At 37.7% G+C, this 17,818-nt stretch overlaps 1 protein-coding gene across 4 annotated transcripts in view; it reads left to right on the top strand.

Annotated features, from left to right (window-relative positions):
- The window catches only part of PHKA1 (phosphorylase kinase regulatory subunit alpha 1), a gene marked incomplete at both ends in the record, with an annotated part of 136,298 nt that overhangs the window by 100,826 nt on the left and 17,654 nt on the right, over nt 1-17,818 (top strand). For 3 of the 4 annotated variants that reach the window (XM_079727531.1, XM_079727530.1, XM_079727529.1), the window contains 7 exons: nt 471-549; nt 2,733-2,899; nt 5,286-5,462; nt 7,052-7,143; nt 7,502-7,641; nt 16,648-16,804; nt 17,279-17,358. In XM_079727531.1, coding sequence (XP_079583657.1) covers nt 471-549; nt 2,733-2,899; nt 5,286-5,462; nt 7,052-7,143; nt 7,502-7,641; nt 16,648-16,804; nt 17,279-17,358 — 892 coding nt within the window. The remainder of the gene's footprint in view (nt 1-470; nt 550-2,732; nt 2,900-5,285; nt 5,463-7,051; nt 7,144-7,501; nt 7,642-16,647; nt 16,805-17,278; nt 17,359-17,818) is intronic. The other variant, XM_079727532.1, reaches the window with a different exon arrangement.

Raw genomic sequence — 17,818 nt, 5'->3', positions numbered from 1 at the left:
ATGTGTAGTATGATCCCCTTCACATAAAGTTGGATAATTGTTAGCCTTCTAAATATTTTTTATGCCTACCCACATACACACATGTAAACCAAAGCTCATTGGATGAGATCATGTATAAAATGTTCAGCACAGTACTTGGCACATAACATTCAGCAGATGGTTGCTGTTGTTATTATTGTCAGCATTCAGTAATCATTCTGTGTTCTGCAATCAGGCAATGTGCTAAGTACTTACAATAAATAAGATACTGTCTGTGAGGAACTCTCCACTCTTGGTCATCATCCCTTACCATTTCCCATTCTGCACAGTGTCATTGGCTCTCAGATGAAGTGTTGAAATACAGGGTGGTCAACGAGGACTGTCTCATTTGTACCATCACCACCAGAAAATTGGTTTAAAATAATTGAAAGATCCCCCTTATTTCAAAGTTAAAACCACAAAGATTGTTTTAAAATTCTCTTCATTTTAAGATGAAGATGGAACCAGCTTGAATTCAAGTATCCTGGCAGCACTCCGAAAAATGCAGGATGGCTATTTTGGTGGGGCAAGGTAAGTGACTTCTATCCACTCAGTAGTGAAATGAAGTGAAATTTGGACGCTGGGTATAGTAATGGTAGATTTGTGATGCCTTTCTCTGTATCTTTAGCAACATATACCCATCCTATTCCAGGAGCTGGTGTTTGATAGATTGAATCAAGGAATTTAATGTTAAAGAGAAGGGTTGGAATTTTTTCCCACCCTGTTCTTTGCCTACACCCCATAAATTCAGTGGATCAGGAAACTTACCCTGGAAGGAAGGAAGAATGGAAGGGAGGGAGGGAAGGAGGGAGGAAAGGAGGTTACTGGACTATTCAATTCTCACTGCTTTTCTTTTTTCCCTAAGTTTTTATTTTGAAAAATTTTAAGTAGACACAAATATGCAAGAATCTTATTGAATACCATATACCCTCCCTCAAGACTCACCTGTTGTTAACATCTGTACCACTTGTGTGTTCTCTCTCTCCTCCCTTCCTTCCTCTCCTCCCTCCCTTCCTCTCTTGTTCCCTACCCTTCTCCCTCTCTCACACATACATATGTGCACATGCACACACACACACACAGGCACACACACTTTTTTCGCTAAAGTGTGTGAGAGTTAGTCAGAGATGTCATGACTCTGCAACCCTAAATACTTCAGTTTCTGTCTTCTGAGAAAGAGGGCATTCTCATACATGACTACAATATAATCAGCACACTCAGAAAAGTTAATATTGATATGATACTATTATCTAATACAGAGTCCATATTCAAAATTACCCAGTTGTCTCAATAATGTTTTCCCATAGCTTTTTTCCCACTCCAGCTCCAATGAAAGATCACTCGTTGGCTTTTAGTTATTATATCTCCTTGATGTCTTTTAATCTAGAGCAATTCCCCAGCCGTTTGTTAATATTTCATTACAATTTTCATTACAATTTTAAAGAAAGAAGGTCAGTTATTTTGCAGAATGTCTCTCAGTTTGTTTAAAATGTTATCTTCTGAGTCACTTTCCCCTGTCTGAGTTTACTCATTGGTGACCTCACAATGGACATGTCTATTGCTTGCCAGCCCTTCCATGGGGAGAGCACTTCTCTCCATATTCTTCATAATCCTCCATTCGTGTCTAGATTCCATTATCCTTTCTCCAACAGTCTTTGACCAAATGGCTTTAGCTTCCATGGATCAATCAGTTATTACTAAATGGGGTTGTAAAATCATGATTCTGTATTTCTATCATTCTTTGTACATGTATTAGTTGGAATCCTGTTAAAAAAAAAAAAAGCTCTCCCTTACCCCCTTTAATTTTGTAGTTTTATTGCCAGCATAGAGTCATAGATTCTTATTTTATTTTTATGTCATGCTTCATTCCATTGTCTATTTCAGTGTACATATATTCAAGATCTGGCATGGACATATATACACTACCAAACGTAAAATAGATAGCTAGTGGGAAGCAGCCTCATAACACAGGGAGATCAGCTCAGTGCTTTGTGACCACCTAGAGGGGTGGGATAGGGAGGGTGGGAGGGAGGGAGACACAAGAGGGAAGAGATATGGGAACATACGTATATGTATAACTGATTCACTTTATTATAAAGCAGAAACTAACACACCGTTGTAAAGCAATTATATTCCAATAAAGATGTAAAAAAAAAAAATCTGGCCATTGGGAGCCCCCTCAAACTGACTTCTTTAGCAAATCAATACTATTGACTTTCCCTTTGGGTTTGGTTTTGCAATTGGCTTTATAAGTAGGGGAAGATATGGCTTACAATCTACTATAATTCTTTAAATTGTCAGATACCGTTTTTTTCTTTACAAAATGGTCTTTTTGAATATTTTTTGAAATGATACGACAGATTTGTGGTGATTTATCTTCATTCTGTCCTAGCTTCTCTTGCAGCCAATGGAAGTTTTTGCCAGATATTTGGCATAGTTAGCAATGTAGTATGTGGCAATGAAAGAGATCAAAACTGATCTGCTGGTGGATTGTGAACCCATATTGTAGTCTTTATTAACATAGTACCCTAACCTATACTACACTATGTCTAGGAGTGGTGTAAATTTTCACTTTTACAAAATTTGTACTAATGTATAAACGTTAGTAATCCCCCAACAGAATATTCTAGGTATCCTTTTTATCGCTAGACTGTGTTGTTTTGAAAATGATTTCCTCTGATTTTCTGTTTTCTATTTACCCTCTTAATTGTCAGGATTCAAACAGGTAAACTGTCAGAGTTTTTGACAACATCTTGCTGCACACATTTGAGCTTTATGGAACCTGGACCCGAGGGTAAATTGTATGATGAAGATTATGATGACTATGATAATGAGCTGGAATCTGGTGACTGGATGAATGGCTATGGTTCAACCAGTAATGGTAAGGAGGCTTCATAAATGCACTGGCCTTGCTGGACAAGAATACAAAGTATTGTTGAGCATCCTCCTTAATATTTCTCCTGCCAGCAGTCTCACTCCTATTTAATACACCTAGATTTCTGCTTTTGTTTGGCTTCACTTTTCATTCTTCTACTTACCTTTGGTTTCTGGTCTAATATCCCTGTGGTGATTCTGGAGTATAGAGTTGGACTATCCCTTACTAAGGTTAGGGGAGATTTCTCTCCCAGGTACATAAAATGACTGGTACTTTAAAACTGGGAGGAAGCAATGTTGAGTGAGAGATATTTGATCAAGTATGTAGTAGGAAAACTAGACATTTACGTACTGCTTTTTGACATTAAAAAGCATAAAAAGTATAAAATTCCGTCAGAGTTCTTTTATATAGAATATTATATAATCTATAATTTTATATTCTAGTACATTCTATATATTCTAATTTTATATAGTTCTTTTATATAGAATATTATAGGGGTACATCAGAATCTCTGGGGAGGTCTGCGTAGTTTGAAAAAGCCGATTTGGTACGCCTATTGCTTTCATGTTACAACTAGACAAATAACGCAGAACAAAATCTAATTGGTTTCTACGAATACAAAGATGATATAGTGAGAAAGCATCGTGGGGGCCTGAGAAAAACCCTAAAGTGTTAAAATGCTGACCTAGGCAAGGCAAACATTACATTATTTGAATCCCACAGAGAGAAGGGCCAGTGGGAGTGAATTATTGTTCTAGTTATGTAAAACATGGTTTGTCTGCTTTCACTGTCTGGTTTTCTGACTGTTAGCCTATATCTTAAGGCAGCCAATTTCTTTATCTTAAGAGTGGTGTGTTGGAGAGAAGAAAAATAAATAAATTAGCTTTCCTCAGTGAGCTAGCAAGCATAATCTCATATACAATAAACCAAAACACTAGCAGTCAGAAGGACTGTTTTCTCATTTGGGCTCAGCATTTACTCACCTAAGTACCATTTAATTCACTCTGTTTTTATAAGATCTAAAATAGTGTGAATTTCTTTGTTTGATGAGTACATAAAATACAAGGTTATTTCCTGTTATCAGTAATACCCAAAGTCATGATATATATCTTGGCATAAGCTGAAATATTTTGAAAACCAAATAAGACTGATCATATATTGAGGTTGTTTGCTATTGCATAGGTAGTTGTGATTTACATCTGTAGCACTCATTCTCTTAGACTGCTTTCTTAAATATACCTCTTTAATGATATGTTTTTACTAAGCTTGATATTATGCATTCTGAGTCACTTTCCCCTGTCTGGGTTTACTCATTGGTGGCCTCACAATGGGCGTGTCTGTTGCTTGCCAGCTCTTCCATGGGGATAGCGTTTCTCTCCATATTGTTCATAATCCTCTACTCAAGTGTCTAGATTGTATTCAAGGTTATAATATTTGTCATTAAGATGTCACTGAGTATGAGGTCCACTCTTGCAGCTCTGCTAGTTCCCATTAGTCACATCAGAGAACAGAAAGACATCTGGAGAGCTCCCCAGAGGTAATCAAAATCCAGATGATACATGACTGACGTAGCAAACTTCAGTATTGATCCAAACATTGGGCTTTTCCAACTATAAATGTTGCAGGTGTTCATGTAAAATCTGAAATGTTAAGCAGCCACAAGATATATGTATTTCTTTTTTGTTTCCATTATCCGTAGTCAGAGATAATGTTATAGAAGGTGTTGGGGGGGAGGAAGAGACCAAGAGGATAAGGACTGTATCTGTCTTCTTCAGCACTGAAACCTCAGCACCTAGTACACCACCTGGTCCATAGTGGGCAATAAATATTTGGTGAATAAATGAAGGGGGTAACAAAAAAGACCAACGTGTGGTCAGTAGTCCTTTTGACACCAGTGCCACATGGAGCTTGTTTTTTCTTTAGCAATTGTAGCTGCCATTTGTGGAATCTGTCTGTTTTCAGCTAGGCTCAATGTTTAGGAGAAGATTTTTGCCCTTCCCCACAAGTCTCCTCATACCAGTGAGACTCAAAGGGCCCTATTCTACTCCTCCACCACAACTGCCACCACCACTACCATCACACACACATACATAGATTATGAAATGCTCCACCTGGCCTATAATAAGCTCATACTACTTTAAGGGAACCTAATATTGTCTCAACAAAGTTGAAGAACAGGTGGATCCTGGTAAATGGCCATAGTTTCTGAATAGTAAAGCTACGAGGTTGTATAATGATCACCAACTATTTTCCCCCATGAGCTAAAACAACCTGGTTTTGGTGCTGTGTTGTGGGTGGGCACAGGAGCCAGTCATTCTGTTTGGTGGGGTAGATTGTGAAGTAACTAAAATGTTTATTTTTTCTCTCCCCCCTCCCCCCACTAACCTTGCAGCTCGCTGTGGTGATGAAGTTGCTCGTTATTTAGATCACCTTTTGGTGCAGACTGCTCCCCATCCTAAAGTAGCCCTTACCTCACAGAAGAAAGGGCTAAATCGGTTCCGAGCTGCTGTGCAGGCAACCTGCGATTTAATGTCCTTGATGACCAAGGCCAAGGAGCTGCATGTACAGAGTGAGTAATGCCATGACTCACTGGAGTCAGGAACAGGATGACATGAAGCCCAGGATGGGGGTGGGGTGTTTATTACAGTGTAGGCAGGAACTTTGTTTTGTTCACTGCTTTATCCTAGCATCTCAGACAGCACCTAGAACATATTAGATGCTCAAATATTTGTAAAATTAATGAATTTTTACAATTAAAAATGGGTAATTAATGGGTATAGTTTTGCTATAGATAGTGCTGTGTAGTCTGGTTTAACCAGTTACATAGCAAGAAGAGACAGAACAAGAGACATGGAGCATATTCAATTTTAACATCAAAGTATTATAATGTGGAAAGGATTTTTTCTTCCTTTGGAAAAGTTACTAATTTGGAAGTAATTTTATTTAAAGAGAAAGCATTGCAGACTATTACAAGATAGCCTTGTAATGGAAAGGGGGATATTCTCCCTTAAGTAAGCTAAATCTGGTTCCTTAGGCCAGCTGTAACTTATACAGTCAGTTGTTCCAGCAGTGTAGAGCTGTATTTGTCAACTACAGTATCATTCTTCAACAGCTTTACCATTCTTCTCCCCAAGACTGCTATCCTCCCTCAGTAGTATTCACAGTGGAGGATGTCTTCTACCACACATTGCCAGGAGTAGTCATGGTTCCTAGGAGTGTTCAGGACCTGTATGATAGCTGCATATGAAGGGACAGAAGGGCTCCTTCCTTGGCCACACCTAGAGGACCTAAATGTTAATATTTCACAGATGATGAGAATGATTGAGATGCATGATCTTACTGTCTAAAATTTTATTGACCATTACTAACCAAAGATATTAAACATGATCATTGGGGAATCATTTAACAGTTAGAAAAGGGAAAAGCTTAGCATACATAGCCTTTGCATATGCTTCCTTGACAAAGGGCTTATGCAAAGACATCAGCTTTATTAAGTTATACTTCTTGATTGTGAATCAGGAAACTTGAGCTTAATTCCCAGCTCTGCTACTTACTTGCTTGAACAGTTATCTGAGCTCTGTATCTCTCTTTCTGTATCTGTAAAATGGCAAAAATGACAAGAGAGTCTCTCCTTAGAGGTTATGGTAAGTGTTTCAACAATGAACTGTAAGTAAAAATCTTAGGAATATCCCAAAGTTTGTCAGCCACTACATTTTTTGATTCCCTAGATAGGATCATCCATTTATCTGTTCTCAAGCAATTCCAACTGCTAGCAGCCAGATAGTCTTCTGGGAGAGTCCAGAAAATATAAAATGTAACTGGGTTCTTTCTGTTATATGTGGTATTCTATTAAAGTATCAGTGATAGCACCATTGTGGTATTGATTACGTTCATAGAATTTAATATCTTATATGTCCAGGTGATGCTATAATTCTAGATATTCCATTCAAAATATGTTTATTGATTGATTGGTTGAATATCCTTTGATTTATCTGACCTTCATATTTCTTTTCTTTGCTATTACCAAGAAAGGGTAAACTTCTCATTCTTGTTCTATAAAGAACCAACCCATATGTAACTTCATTGTTGAGGTCAACTGTACATTTTTATTAATCTCTTAATTATCTAAGCTTTTCCATAAATATCAACCTTTTGCAGATGTACACATGTATCTTCCTACAAAGATATTTCAGGCTTCCCGGCCTTCACTCAACTTACTTGACTTACTTCATGCACCACAAGAGGACCAGGTAAATTTGCACAGGAGGTATTTCTATCAGCTTTTCGCAAAACTGCCATTCTTACAGAAAATAATAGAACTAGCCATTATGGTTTCTACTAGTAACTGGTGGTAGGCAAAATGCCACCATTGTGAAGATATATGTCCTTTTTAGTTCACTTTTTAAATGGGCAAGTTTTTCTAGTCAGGCTTAAGAAAACTAGATTGCTGTATCATACATTCTGAAGGTGTCATTGTTTTTGCTTCACTTTTTCTCAAAATTTAGGAAACTCTTATGGAAAAGGTTTAGAAAGTGAAAAGATCAACACTCTAGGGCATTATTTAAGGTGAGCACTTGTGGATTTTTTTTGTCTTTTCTCAAACTAAAGGTTCCCTCTGTTCGTGTAGAAACACATCTTCCTAGAGACCCGTCTGGGGAAGTGGACTTCAAAGCACTGGTTTTACAGTTGAAGGAGACCCCCAGCTTACAGGAGCAAGCTGATATCCTCTACATGCTATATACTATGAAGTAAGTGATGGATATTATCAATCTACTTTCATGATCATATAGAAAAGGAAGTATAGCATAGTAAATATAGCACTGCTCTGGAGTCTCACTGATGCGGATTTGAATAGTTTTGCAACCTACCCACTGTGTAACTTTAAAGTCTCAGTTGTCCTCATTTATAAAATTTGGATTATACCTACCTCATAGAATTGTTTTAAAGATTAAAACAAGATAAAATATCTGCAGTCTCTAATACAATGCCTGGTACATAGTAAGTGACTAATAACATAAACATTATTATCATTATTATGGTTATTTTAAGCCTCCATTATTTGGTAAAATCTATAGATAAATAAATTTTTAACTCAAAGGAAGTAAGAATATGGAGGCTTACAGGAAAAGAAAGTAGCATTAGTGAGTGTTTGCTATGTGTCAGGCACCCTCTGCTAGGTACATTTTATCTAGGTACCTTGAACTCCTCTCTCCTGTCCCCCAAATTCCCCCACAAAATTACCTGTTCTTCCTCACTTATTCATGTTGTCAGCACCCTGAAGAGGCAGGATGGACCCCCACCCTCCCCTAATTTGTTTTGGATGTCAAGACTGATGATGCCACACACATACCAGAAGGGTGTGGGTCCTTAAAAAGCAGGGAAAGAGGCTGGATTTGGAATTTTATTATGATTAGGAGGTGAGGCTGGGATGAGGGTTCATTCTCAACGGCACCAAAAGAGGGAACACTCAGACTTTTTTATCAACTTGACCAGGAGTTGGCTGGAAAGGAAAGGGGAATGGTAGGACTTGAAAGTAGTCAGCAGTCAAATATCAAAAATGGAGTCGCGAAAAAAAAATGGAGTCTATTCTATGAAATTCTCCATCTCTGTTGTTGGAATCAACACCTACCTAATCATCAAGCCTTCTCCCTATATCCAGTTAATCACCAAGTCTGTCCAGTTTTACCTCTAAATATTTATCTTCTGCATCTCTAATATTGCTGCCTTCACTCAGGCCTATGTCTCTCCCTAGGACTATTGCTACAGTTTCCTAACAAATCTTTCTACTTCAGTCTAGTTTTCCTCAAATGCACGCTCAACAGAGGAGGGAGAGTAACTTTGATGATATTGCCGAAATGCCCAGGCTTACACAAAAGTAGAGAGAATAGTGTGATGAACACTTTTGGACCCATCTCCCAGCCTGAACAACTAAAAACTCATGGTTAATCTTGTCACATCTATATTCTCATTCTCTCTTCCTCCTGTATTATTTTGAAGAGGATACACCAAACATTTTATCATTTTATTCCTAAATATTTCAGTATTATTTCTAAACGACTAAAACCTAACCACAATGGGACTTCTGGTTCTGGACAAGATAGAGTAAATGCATTTCTCTCTGTTCCTCCTGCTAGGTACAGGAGGACATTATTTATAAAACAAACATAACAAGATGTTGAAAGGTGGAGAGAAGGCGGCAGACTGGCTAAGGACCTCATGATTCGAGGACTGAGAGGGTGCTGACGTCCTCCGGTTTTCTTTGTTGCCTCACTGGGTGCTGGAGAAGCCAGCAGCCTGAAAAGGCCAGTCAGTGGGCACAGACAACAAAAGCCCTGAGGAAAACCCATTCTTCCCAGACAAAGGGCTAGGAAAGAGGCACTCTAGCAACACAGACAACTTTTAAACAATAACCACTCTATTCCAGCCAAGCACCAGAGAAACGTCTGCGGTGCTACCCCTGTCAACAAAGGCTGAGTGGAAAGCCCAGACTTCTGCTCTCACCAAGGCAGGCACTGCTCCACCTTTCTCACTGCCAGGGGAGTGTCAAAGAAGGCTAGGTAGGGATCTGGGACTTTCATCCCCTCTAGGTGGTAATGAAGTCCCCTTGGCCTGACTCCAGAGCCTATGCCATTTCCATCCGATTATGGTGTTTAATGAGTAAGTAAAAAAGGAAGCTGAAAAGCCCGCCAGCACTAAAGTCAAAGTTTTACACATCCAATTTTATTTAAGATAGCCCAAACATATTTTAAGCCATTTAGGGCCTGCCTGCTTTGCATCCTCCTCAAAACTCAACCTGCATCTGCTAGCAAGAGATAAGCCCTGGGCCATGAGTGTCCCAAACCATTGCTGCCATTCAGAGTTTTCTAACCTAGAGCCTCCCCACAGTGCTACTGAGGGACTACACCTAGACCTGTAACCCCCCTCCTCCCCTCTTCCCTGGGAGTTCCCTTGCCCTCCTCCTGTTATGGATGGTAGAACTTGTGCCTTATATAAGCCTCCTGACAGTCTGATGCTGTGAGGGACTTCGCCTCTCATACAACCCTGTCCAAGTGCCAACTGTTAAAGCTTGTTATGTGCTACTACCAAGAAAAAGACATGGGTTTTATTACTCCGATACCTTTATTCCTTTCCTTTTTCCTTTAGGATAAGGCTGTCTGTTCAAAAAGTATCAGTTGAATACTTATGTGCCAGGCACAATGCTAAATGCAGAGTAATGAAAAGATAGAGAAGGTGAGAAGAGATAAGGGTTAAGGGCAGAATGACTAATGACTGTAGCTTGAATGAAAACTGAAGATTCAGCAGGGTCATTGGGATAGGCAAGCAAAGGCTTGAAACACTCATGCTTTCCTACCAATTCAGACGGTCCATGGTTGACTGCCAACTCTTCCACTCCTAACGCATGAGTTTTCTTCATCTAATCCTGTACATACTAACTTCACCATAACATCTGATCAAAACCTATAATCTCACTAGAACTAGTTACTCTAGTATCAAACCACTTGAGTAGATTGTTTGATATGCTGCATGGCTTTTAATACACTTGGAATTCTGCCCAATATCCCTTGTGGATTTGACTAGAAACTGGGAGGTGGGGTTTCCTATGTCTATTGACTAGTATTCTTTCTGTGAGTTGTCTGTTCATAACCATTGTTTGCTCTCCATTGGGTTATTTATATTTTTCTTATAGTAGTAGTATATATTACTATTTTGTTTGTTATATTTGTTGCAGATATTTTGTCCAAGGAATTTGTGTTTTAACTTTGTTCATACGCTTTTCTCTAAGCAAAAGTTTCATTTTTTAAAAAAATATTTATTTATTTACTTATTTGGCTGCACCGGGTCTTAGTTGCGGCACGCAACATCTTCGTTGTGGAATGGGGGATTATTAGTTGTGGTACGTGGGATCTTTAGTTGCAGCATGTGGTGTCTAGTTCCCTGACCAGGGATCGAACCCTGGCCCACTGCATTGGGAGCGTGGAGTCTTAACCGCTGGACCACCAGGGAAGTCCCAAAAGTTTTGTTTTATATAGTCTTTTCTTTTTTTGGCTTCTGAGTTTCTTATCATGCATGGGGAGAACCTTCTCCCCTCCCAGAATTTAAAAATATTTTAAATACCTTTAAGAATTTAAAAAAATTTAAGTCCTTAACCTACTCAGAATTCATTTTTATATGTCTTCTTACTCAACATATGTCTAAAGTCAAATTCAGTCTTTACCAGAAACCTACTACTGCCTAACACTTTTCATGGTATTATTATTCTTTCAGTCACCCAGACTTGAAATTGTGTCAACATCTTCAAGTCCTTCTCGTCCCCTGCCTCCCCCTACCACATCACCACCACTGCTGTTGGGAATCAGTGACCAAACCTATATCCTCTATAATCTAACTTTCGACCTTTATCTACCATTCCTCCCCCATGACAATGTGAATACTGCTACCAAAACAGCCTGCTACTTATCACATCCAAAACAAAGCCTGTACATGACCACCTTCAGACCTTGGTTCATGTTTTTTCCTCTGTCTGGACTACTCTCCCTTTACCACATCCCATCTCTCCTCATTTGAATTCTAGCTATCCACCAGGGCCTGGATCATCTGTCACCTCCATGAAACTTTCTCTGATCCCTAGGAATAAAAAGGATCTTCCCTGATTATGAGATCTCATAACATTTATTCTCATATTATTTATTTTTATTTTGACCATTTCAAACTTAGAGAAAAGTTGTAAGGATAGTACAAAAAAAAAGTTCTGAGAAAACCTTAATTCAAAAAATAATGTACCACAATGTTCATTGCAGCTCTATTTACAATAGCCAGGACATGGAAGCAACCTAAGTGTCCATCAACAGATGAATGGGTAAAGAAGACGTGGCACATATATACAATGGAATATTAGCCATAAAAAGAAACAAAATTAAGTTATTTGTAGTGAGGTGGATGGACCTAGATTCTGTCATACAGAGTGAAGTAAGTCAGAAAGAGAAAAACAAATACCGTATGCTAACACATACATGTGGAGTCTAAAAAAAAGAAAAAAAAATGGTCATGAAGAGCCTAGGGGCAGGATGGGAATAAAGACACAGACCTACTGGAGGATGGACTTGAGGATATGCGGAGGGGGAAGGGTAAGCTGTGACAAAGTGAGAGAGTGGCATGGACATATATACACTACCAAACTTAAAATAGATAGCTAGTGGGAAGCAGCCGCATGGCACAGGGAGATCAGCTCGGTGCTTTGTGACCACCTAGAGGGGTGGGATAGGGAGGGTAATGCAAGAGGGAAGAGATATCAGCACATATGTACATGTATAACTGATTCACTTTGTTATAAAGCAGAAACTAACACACCATTGTAAAGCAATTATACTCCAATAATGATGTTTAAAAAAATAATAAAATTAAATTAAAAAAAGAAAAAAGTTCTGGATATCCTTCACCCAGATCCCACAGATATTCACACTGAGCTTTAATATCTCTCTCTCTCTCTCCCCCCTCCCTGCCTCCCTCCCTCCCTGTCTCCTTCTTCATCATCATCTCATCATCACCATCACCACACACACATTTTTTTTCTGAACCATTCGACAGTATGTGGCAAACATGATCCCCTTCTACCCCCAGATACTTCAGTGTGTATTCCCTAAAGACTAGGAATTCTCTTATATAAGCACAGTATAATTGCCAAAATCAGAAAATTGATGTCAATATAATACTGTTATCTAATCTACAGACCTTATCGAGATTTGTTGGTTGTCCCAATAATGTCTTTATAGCAAAAGAAAATCTAAATGATGCATTTCATTTAGTTCTTATGGGTCCCTCATCTCCTTTAATCTGGAACAGTTCCTAAGTCTTTATTTTTAATGTTATTGACATTTTTGAAGGATACAGACCAGTTGTTTTGCAGAATATCCCTAAATTTTGGTTTATCTGATGTTGCCTCATAATTAAGTTCAGGTTATGCATTTTGGGCAAGAATACTACTGAAGTGATGCTGAGTTCTTCTCAGTGTATCCTATCAGGAGGCACATAGTATTGGTGAGTCCCATTTCTGGTAACTTTGACCACTTGGTTAAGGTAGTATCTTCCACGTTCCTCCACTGTAAAGTTACTATGTTATACTTCAAAATTAAAATGTATCTTGTAGAGATGTACTTTGAGACTGTGAAAATATCCTCTTACTCTTCAGACTTTCATTCACTGTTTCTTGAATCCATTGATTCGTATAGTATAGTGTAGTATAGATTTAGTTTTATTATATTAAACATTTATATTATATATAATTTAATATATTGAATAGATAACACATTATCATGGCTCAAACATTTTAAAGTACAAAAGGATACAGTGAAGGGGTAAAAAGTCTTTCTCCCACCTCTGTTCCCCAGATACTTGGTTCCCCTCCTCATAGGCAGTCAATGCTATTGATTTTTTGTGTATCCATCCAGGGACATTTTATGCATATATAGGTATATACAGATATATATGTGTTTACTTTTATACCTGTTTACCCAAATGGTAGATTGAACACCTTTTCTTAAATTTAAAAGCCATTGGTACTTATTTTGCCAGATGTTCTTTTGTTGTTTTTTATTTTCTTATCTATTTGTTGGAATTCTTTTTTTTTTAACCTCTTAATCTCCCTCACCTATTTCTCTCCTCCCCCCACTCCCCTCTCCTCTGGCAACCATGTTTGTTCTCTGTGTCTATGATACTATTTCTGCTTTGTTATGTTTGTTCATTTGTTTTGTTTTTTAGATTCTATATATAAGTGAAGTCATACGATATTTATCTTTCTCTGTCTGACTCATTTCACTTAACATAATATCCTCTAGGTCCACCATCCATGTTATTGAAAATGGCAAGATTTCATTCCTTTTTATTGCAGAGTAATATTCCATTGTGTGTGTATGTATGTGTGTATATGTATATGTGTATGTGTGTATGTGTGTGTATATATATATATATATCACATCTTTATCCATTCATATTAATGGGCATTTAGTTGCTTCCATATCTTGGCTATCATAAATAATGCTGCAGTGAACAGAGCTGTGCATATATCTTTTCAAATTAGTGTTTTCGTTTTCTTCAGATAGATTCCCAGAAGTGGAATTGCTGGATCATATGGTAGTTCTATTTTTAAGGGCTTTGTTTTTGCCTTTTTTGAAAATTTTATTGAAGTATAGTTGATTTACAGTGTCATGTTAGTTCAGGTGTACAGCACAGTGATTCAGTTTTATATATATATATATATTCTTTTTCAGGTTCTTTTCCCTTATAGGTTAGTACAAAATATTGAGTATAGTTCCCTGTGCTATATAGTAGGTCCTTGTTGGTATTTCTAAGTTTTTGAGGAATCTCCATACTGTTTTCCATAGTGACTGCACCAATTTACATTCCCACCAACAGTCCATGAGGGTTCCTTTTTCTTCACATCCTCACAAACACTTGGTATTTCTTATCTTTTTGATGATGGCCATTCTGACAGGTGTGAGGTGATATCTCATTGTGGTTTTGATTCGCATATCCTTGATGATTAGTGATATTGAGTATCTTTTCATGTGCCTATTAGCCATTTGTATGTCTTCTCTGGAAAAATGTCTATTCAGATTCTCTGACCATTTTCAATCAGATTGTTTATTTTTTTTTTGATGTGAATTGTATGAGTTGTCTATTTTGGATATTAACCCTTCATTGGATATATCATTTGCAATTGTCTTATCCTATTCAGTAGGCAGCCTTTTTGTTTTGTTGACAGTTTCCTTCTCTGTGCAAAAACTTTTAGTTTGAGGTAGTCTCATTTGCTTATTTTTGCTTTTGATTCCCCACACCTGAGGAGACATATCCAAAAACATATTGCTAAGACCAGTGTCAAAGAGTATACTGTCTATGTTTTCTTCTAGAATTGTTATAGTTTCAGGTCTTACATTTAAGTCTTTAATCCATTTTGACTGTGTTTTTATATATGGTGTGGGAAAGTAGTCCAGTTTGATTCTTTTGCATGTAGCTGTCCAGTTTTCCCAGCACTGTTTATTGAAGAGGCTGTCTTTTCCCCATTGTATATTCTTGTCTCCTTTGTTGAACATTAATTAAACATATAATTGTGGGTTCATTTCTGAGCTCTCTATTCTGTTCCATTGGACAGTGTGTCTGCTTTTGTGCTGGTTCCATACTGCTTTGAAGACTGCAGCTTTATAGCATAGTCTGAAGACAGGGAGCATGATTCCTCCAGCCTTTTCTTCTTTCTCAAAATTGTTTTGGCTATTCAGTGTCTTTTGTGTTTCCATACAAATTTTAGAATGATTTGTTCTAGTTCTGTGAAAAATGCCATTGGTATTTTGATAGGGATCGCATTGAATCTGTAGATTGTCTTGGGTGGTATGGTCACCTTAGCAATGTTAATTCTTCCAATCCATGAGCACAGTATGTCTTTTCATTTGCTTATGTCACCTTCAATTTCTTTTATCAATGTCTTATAGTTTTCTGAGTACAGGTCTTTTACCTCCTTAGTTAGATTTATTCCTAGGTATTTTATTCTTTTTGATTTGATATTAAATGAGATTGTTCTTAATTTCTCTTTCTGATAGTTTATTGTCAGTGTATAGAAATGCAGCAAATTTCTGTATATTAATTTTGTATCCTGTGACTTTTCTGAATTCATTGATGAGTTCTAGTAGTTTTTTGGTAGAATTCTTTATACATTAGGAAAATTGGCCTATGAATTGCAAATATTTTTCTCAGTTTGTAATTTGTCCTATGACTTTGCTTATAGTGCTTTTTGCAATAAGAGTTTTGTATATTTATATATAAATGTATAGATCTTTCTTTTATGGCTTTTGGTGTATAGTTCACAGTTTAAAAGTCCTTGACTCTGGGCCTCCCTGGTGGCGCAGTGGTTGAGAGTCCGCCTGCCGATGCAGGGGATACGGGTTCGTGCCCCGGTCTGGGAGGATCCCATATGCCACGGAGCGGCTGGGCCCGTGAGCCATGGCCGCTGAGCCTGCGCATCCGGAGCCTGTGCTCCGCAACGGGAGAGACCACAACAGTGAGAGGCCCGCGTACCGCAAAAAAAAAAAAAAAAAAAAAAAAGTCCTTGACTCTGAAATTAAAAAATAGTTCTCCCATATCTCTTTTAGTACTTTAACATTTAAATTTGATACATTTGGAATTTTGGTGTACAGTGTGAGGCATGGATTCAGTGTTTTTTCCAGATGGCTACTTGATTGTCTTAACATCATTTAATAAATAATCTACCTTTTATCATCTATTAAATTCCCAATTTCATAGCACTTCATATATCTTTTATGGTACTTCACAGTTGACTTGTGTTATAGGAACTTTTATGACAATAATGTATATGATGTGTGTGTGTGTGTGTGTGTGTGTGTGTATCTTTTAAAAATAAGCACACATTCTTCTTACTTCTTCATTAGTTCCCTAAGTGTAGCATACTTTCTGAACTTTCAGTAGTTAAATTAAGTCTTTGACACTAATTTCAGCTACTTTGAAGCCCATTAAGAGGGTAAAAGAATACATTTTGTCAAAACACAACTGAAACTAAGACTTATTCTTGTCTAGGTATTCGGCTTTCAGTACTGACTTAAAAATACTTTTACGAGAATTCGTAGTAAATAACATTCATTTCCTAATGAGAGAGACCTATCAAAAACAGGCATATTCACTATGACACAAACAAAATATTGTTGCCTGTAGCTTTATTTATAATTAATGTAGACCTGCCTTTAACATTCCAGAGGACCTGACTGGGACACTGGATTGTATGATGAAGGGAGTGCAACAGTCAGAGAGCTGCTTACTGAGCTCTATAACAAAGTTGGAGAAATTCGTCACTGGGGCCTGATCCGATACATCTCTGGAATCTTAAGGAAGAAGGTGGAAACACTCGATGAGGTACTATAAATTCTTCTTGAATTTATACCAAATCTAAATGGAGGTGCTTTTTAAAAATTGGTTTCTGCAGTTGTTTTTTAAGGCAGTCACCACAGCATCTAACCACTTAAGATGTTGTTTTTCCCACATAACATTTCTGATTATCAGGTAGCTTTTTTTGTTTATGAATGTCAAATATATAATACTGAAGCATATAAACTGTAGACTTATAGAGGTGTTATAAACTATGAGAATTCTAGGTCTTAAGAATGAATGTATACTAGGCTAAAAGTTCCTACCTTTTAGGAGATAAAAATACTTCATTGTTCCTTCCTAGAAATCCCTCTTTTCTGATCTTCATTGCATTTCCTGAGGAAAAGATTGATGTGTCATTAAGTTAAGGGAGAGCAAAGGTTTCTAGGCTGAAAAGAGAAAATTTCGTGGAAATGTGAGGTGTTATGGGAAGGATAATACTATTATACTATTTATTCCTAGGTCTGCACAGACCTTCTCTCCCACCAGAAACATTTGACAGTGGGACTCCCTCCAGAACCTCGAGAGAAGACCATCTCTGCGTTAGTATGGTTTCTGTTTGGGTTTGATCAAGCTTCTCTGAGACTTTAAGGAGCTGTGTGGACTGACTGCAATTCTCTTGTCCTAATCTATAAGTGTACGATAATGTCCTACGTGTGTGAGCTTCTATCAGGGACAGTCGACGTGAGAATGTTGGTAGTGATAGGACATGAGTAAATGAAAGAGAAGGCTCACAGGGAGTAGTACTCAAATGTATTTTGCTCTTTTGGGGTTTTTTTGTTCTTTTGTTTTTACTTATTGGCTTTACCAAACGTTTTATTCAAAAAACAAACAAACAGGGCAACTGGAATTAGCCCCCACAAAAAATCAGCTATACTCTAGACTTTGTTCCAGGCCTCTCTCCTTGGCTTATAGATGGCTGTTTTTTCCTTATGTCTCGTCACATTTCTTCTCTCTCTGTGTGTCTCTGTGTCCAAATTTCTCACTTATAAAAGACACCAG

The sequence above is a fragment of the Hyperoodon ampullatus genome (genome assembly GCF_949752795.1).
Source record: "Hyperoodon ampullatus genome assembly, chromosome: X".
Taxonomy (NCBI): domain Eukaryota; kingdom Metazoa; phylum Chordata; class Mammalia; order Artiodactyla; family Ziphiidae; genus Hyperoodon; species Hyperoodon ampullatus.
This window is presented reverse-complemented; position numbering and strand designations above follow the sequence as displayed.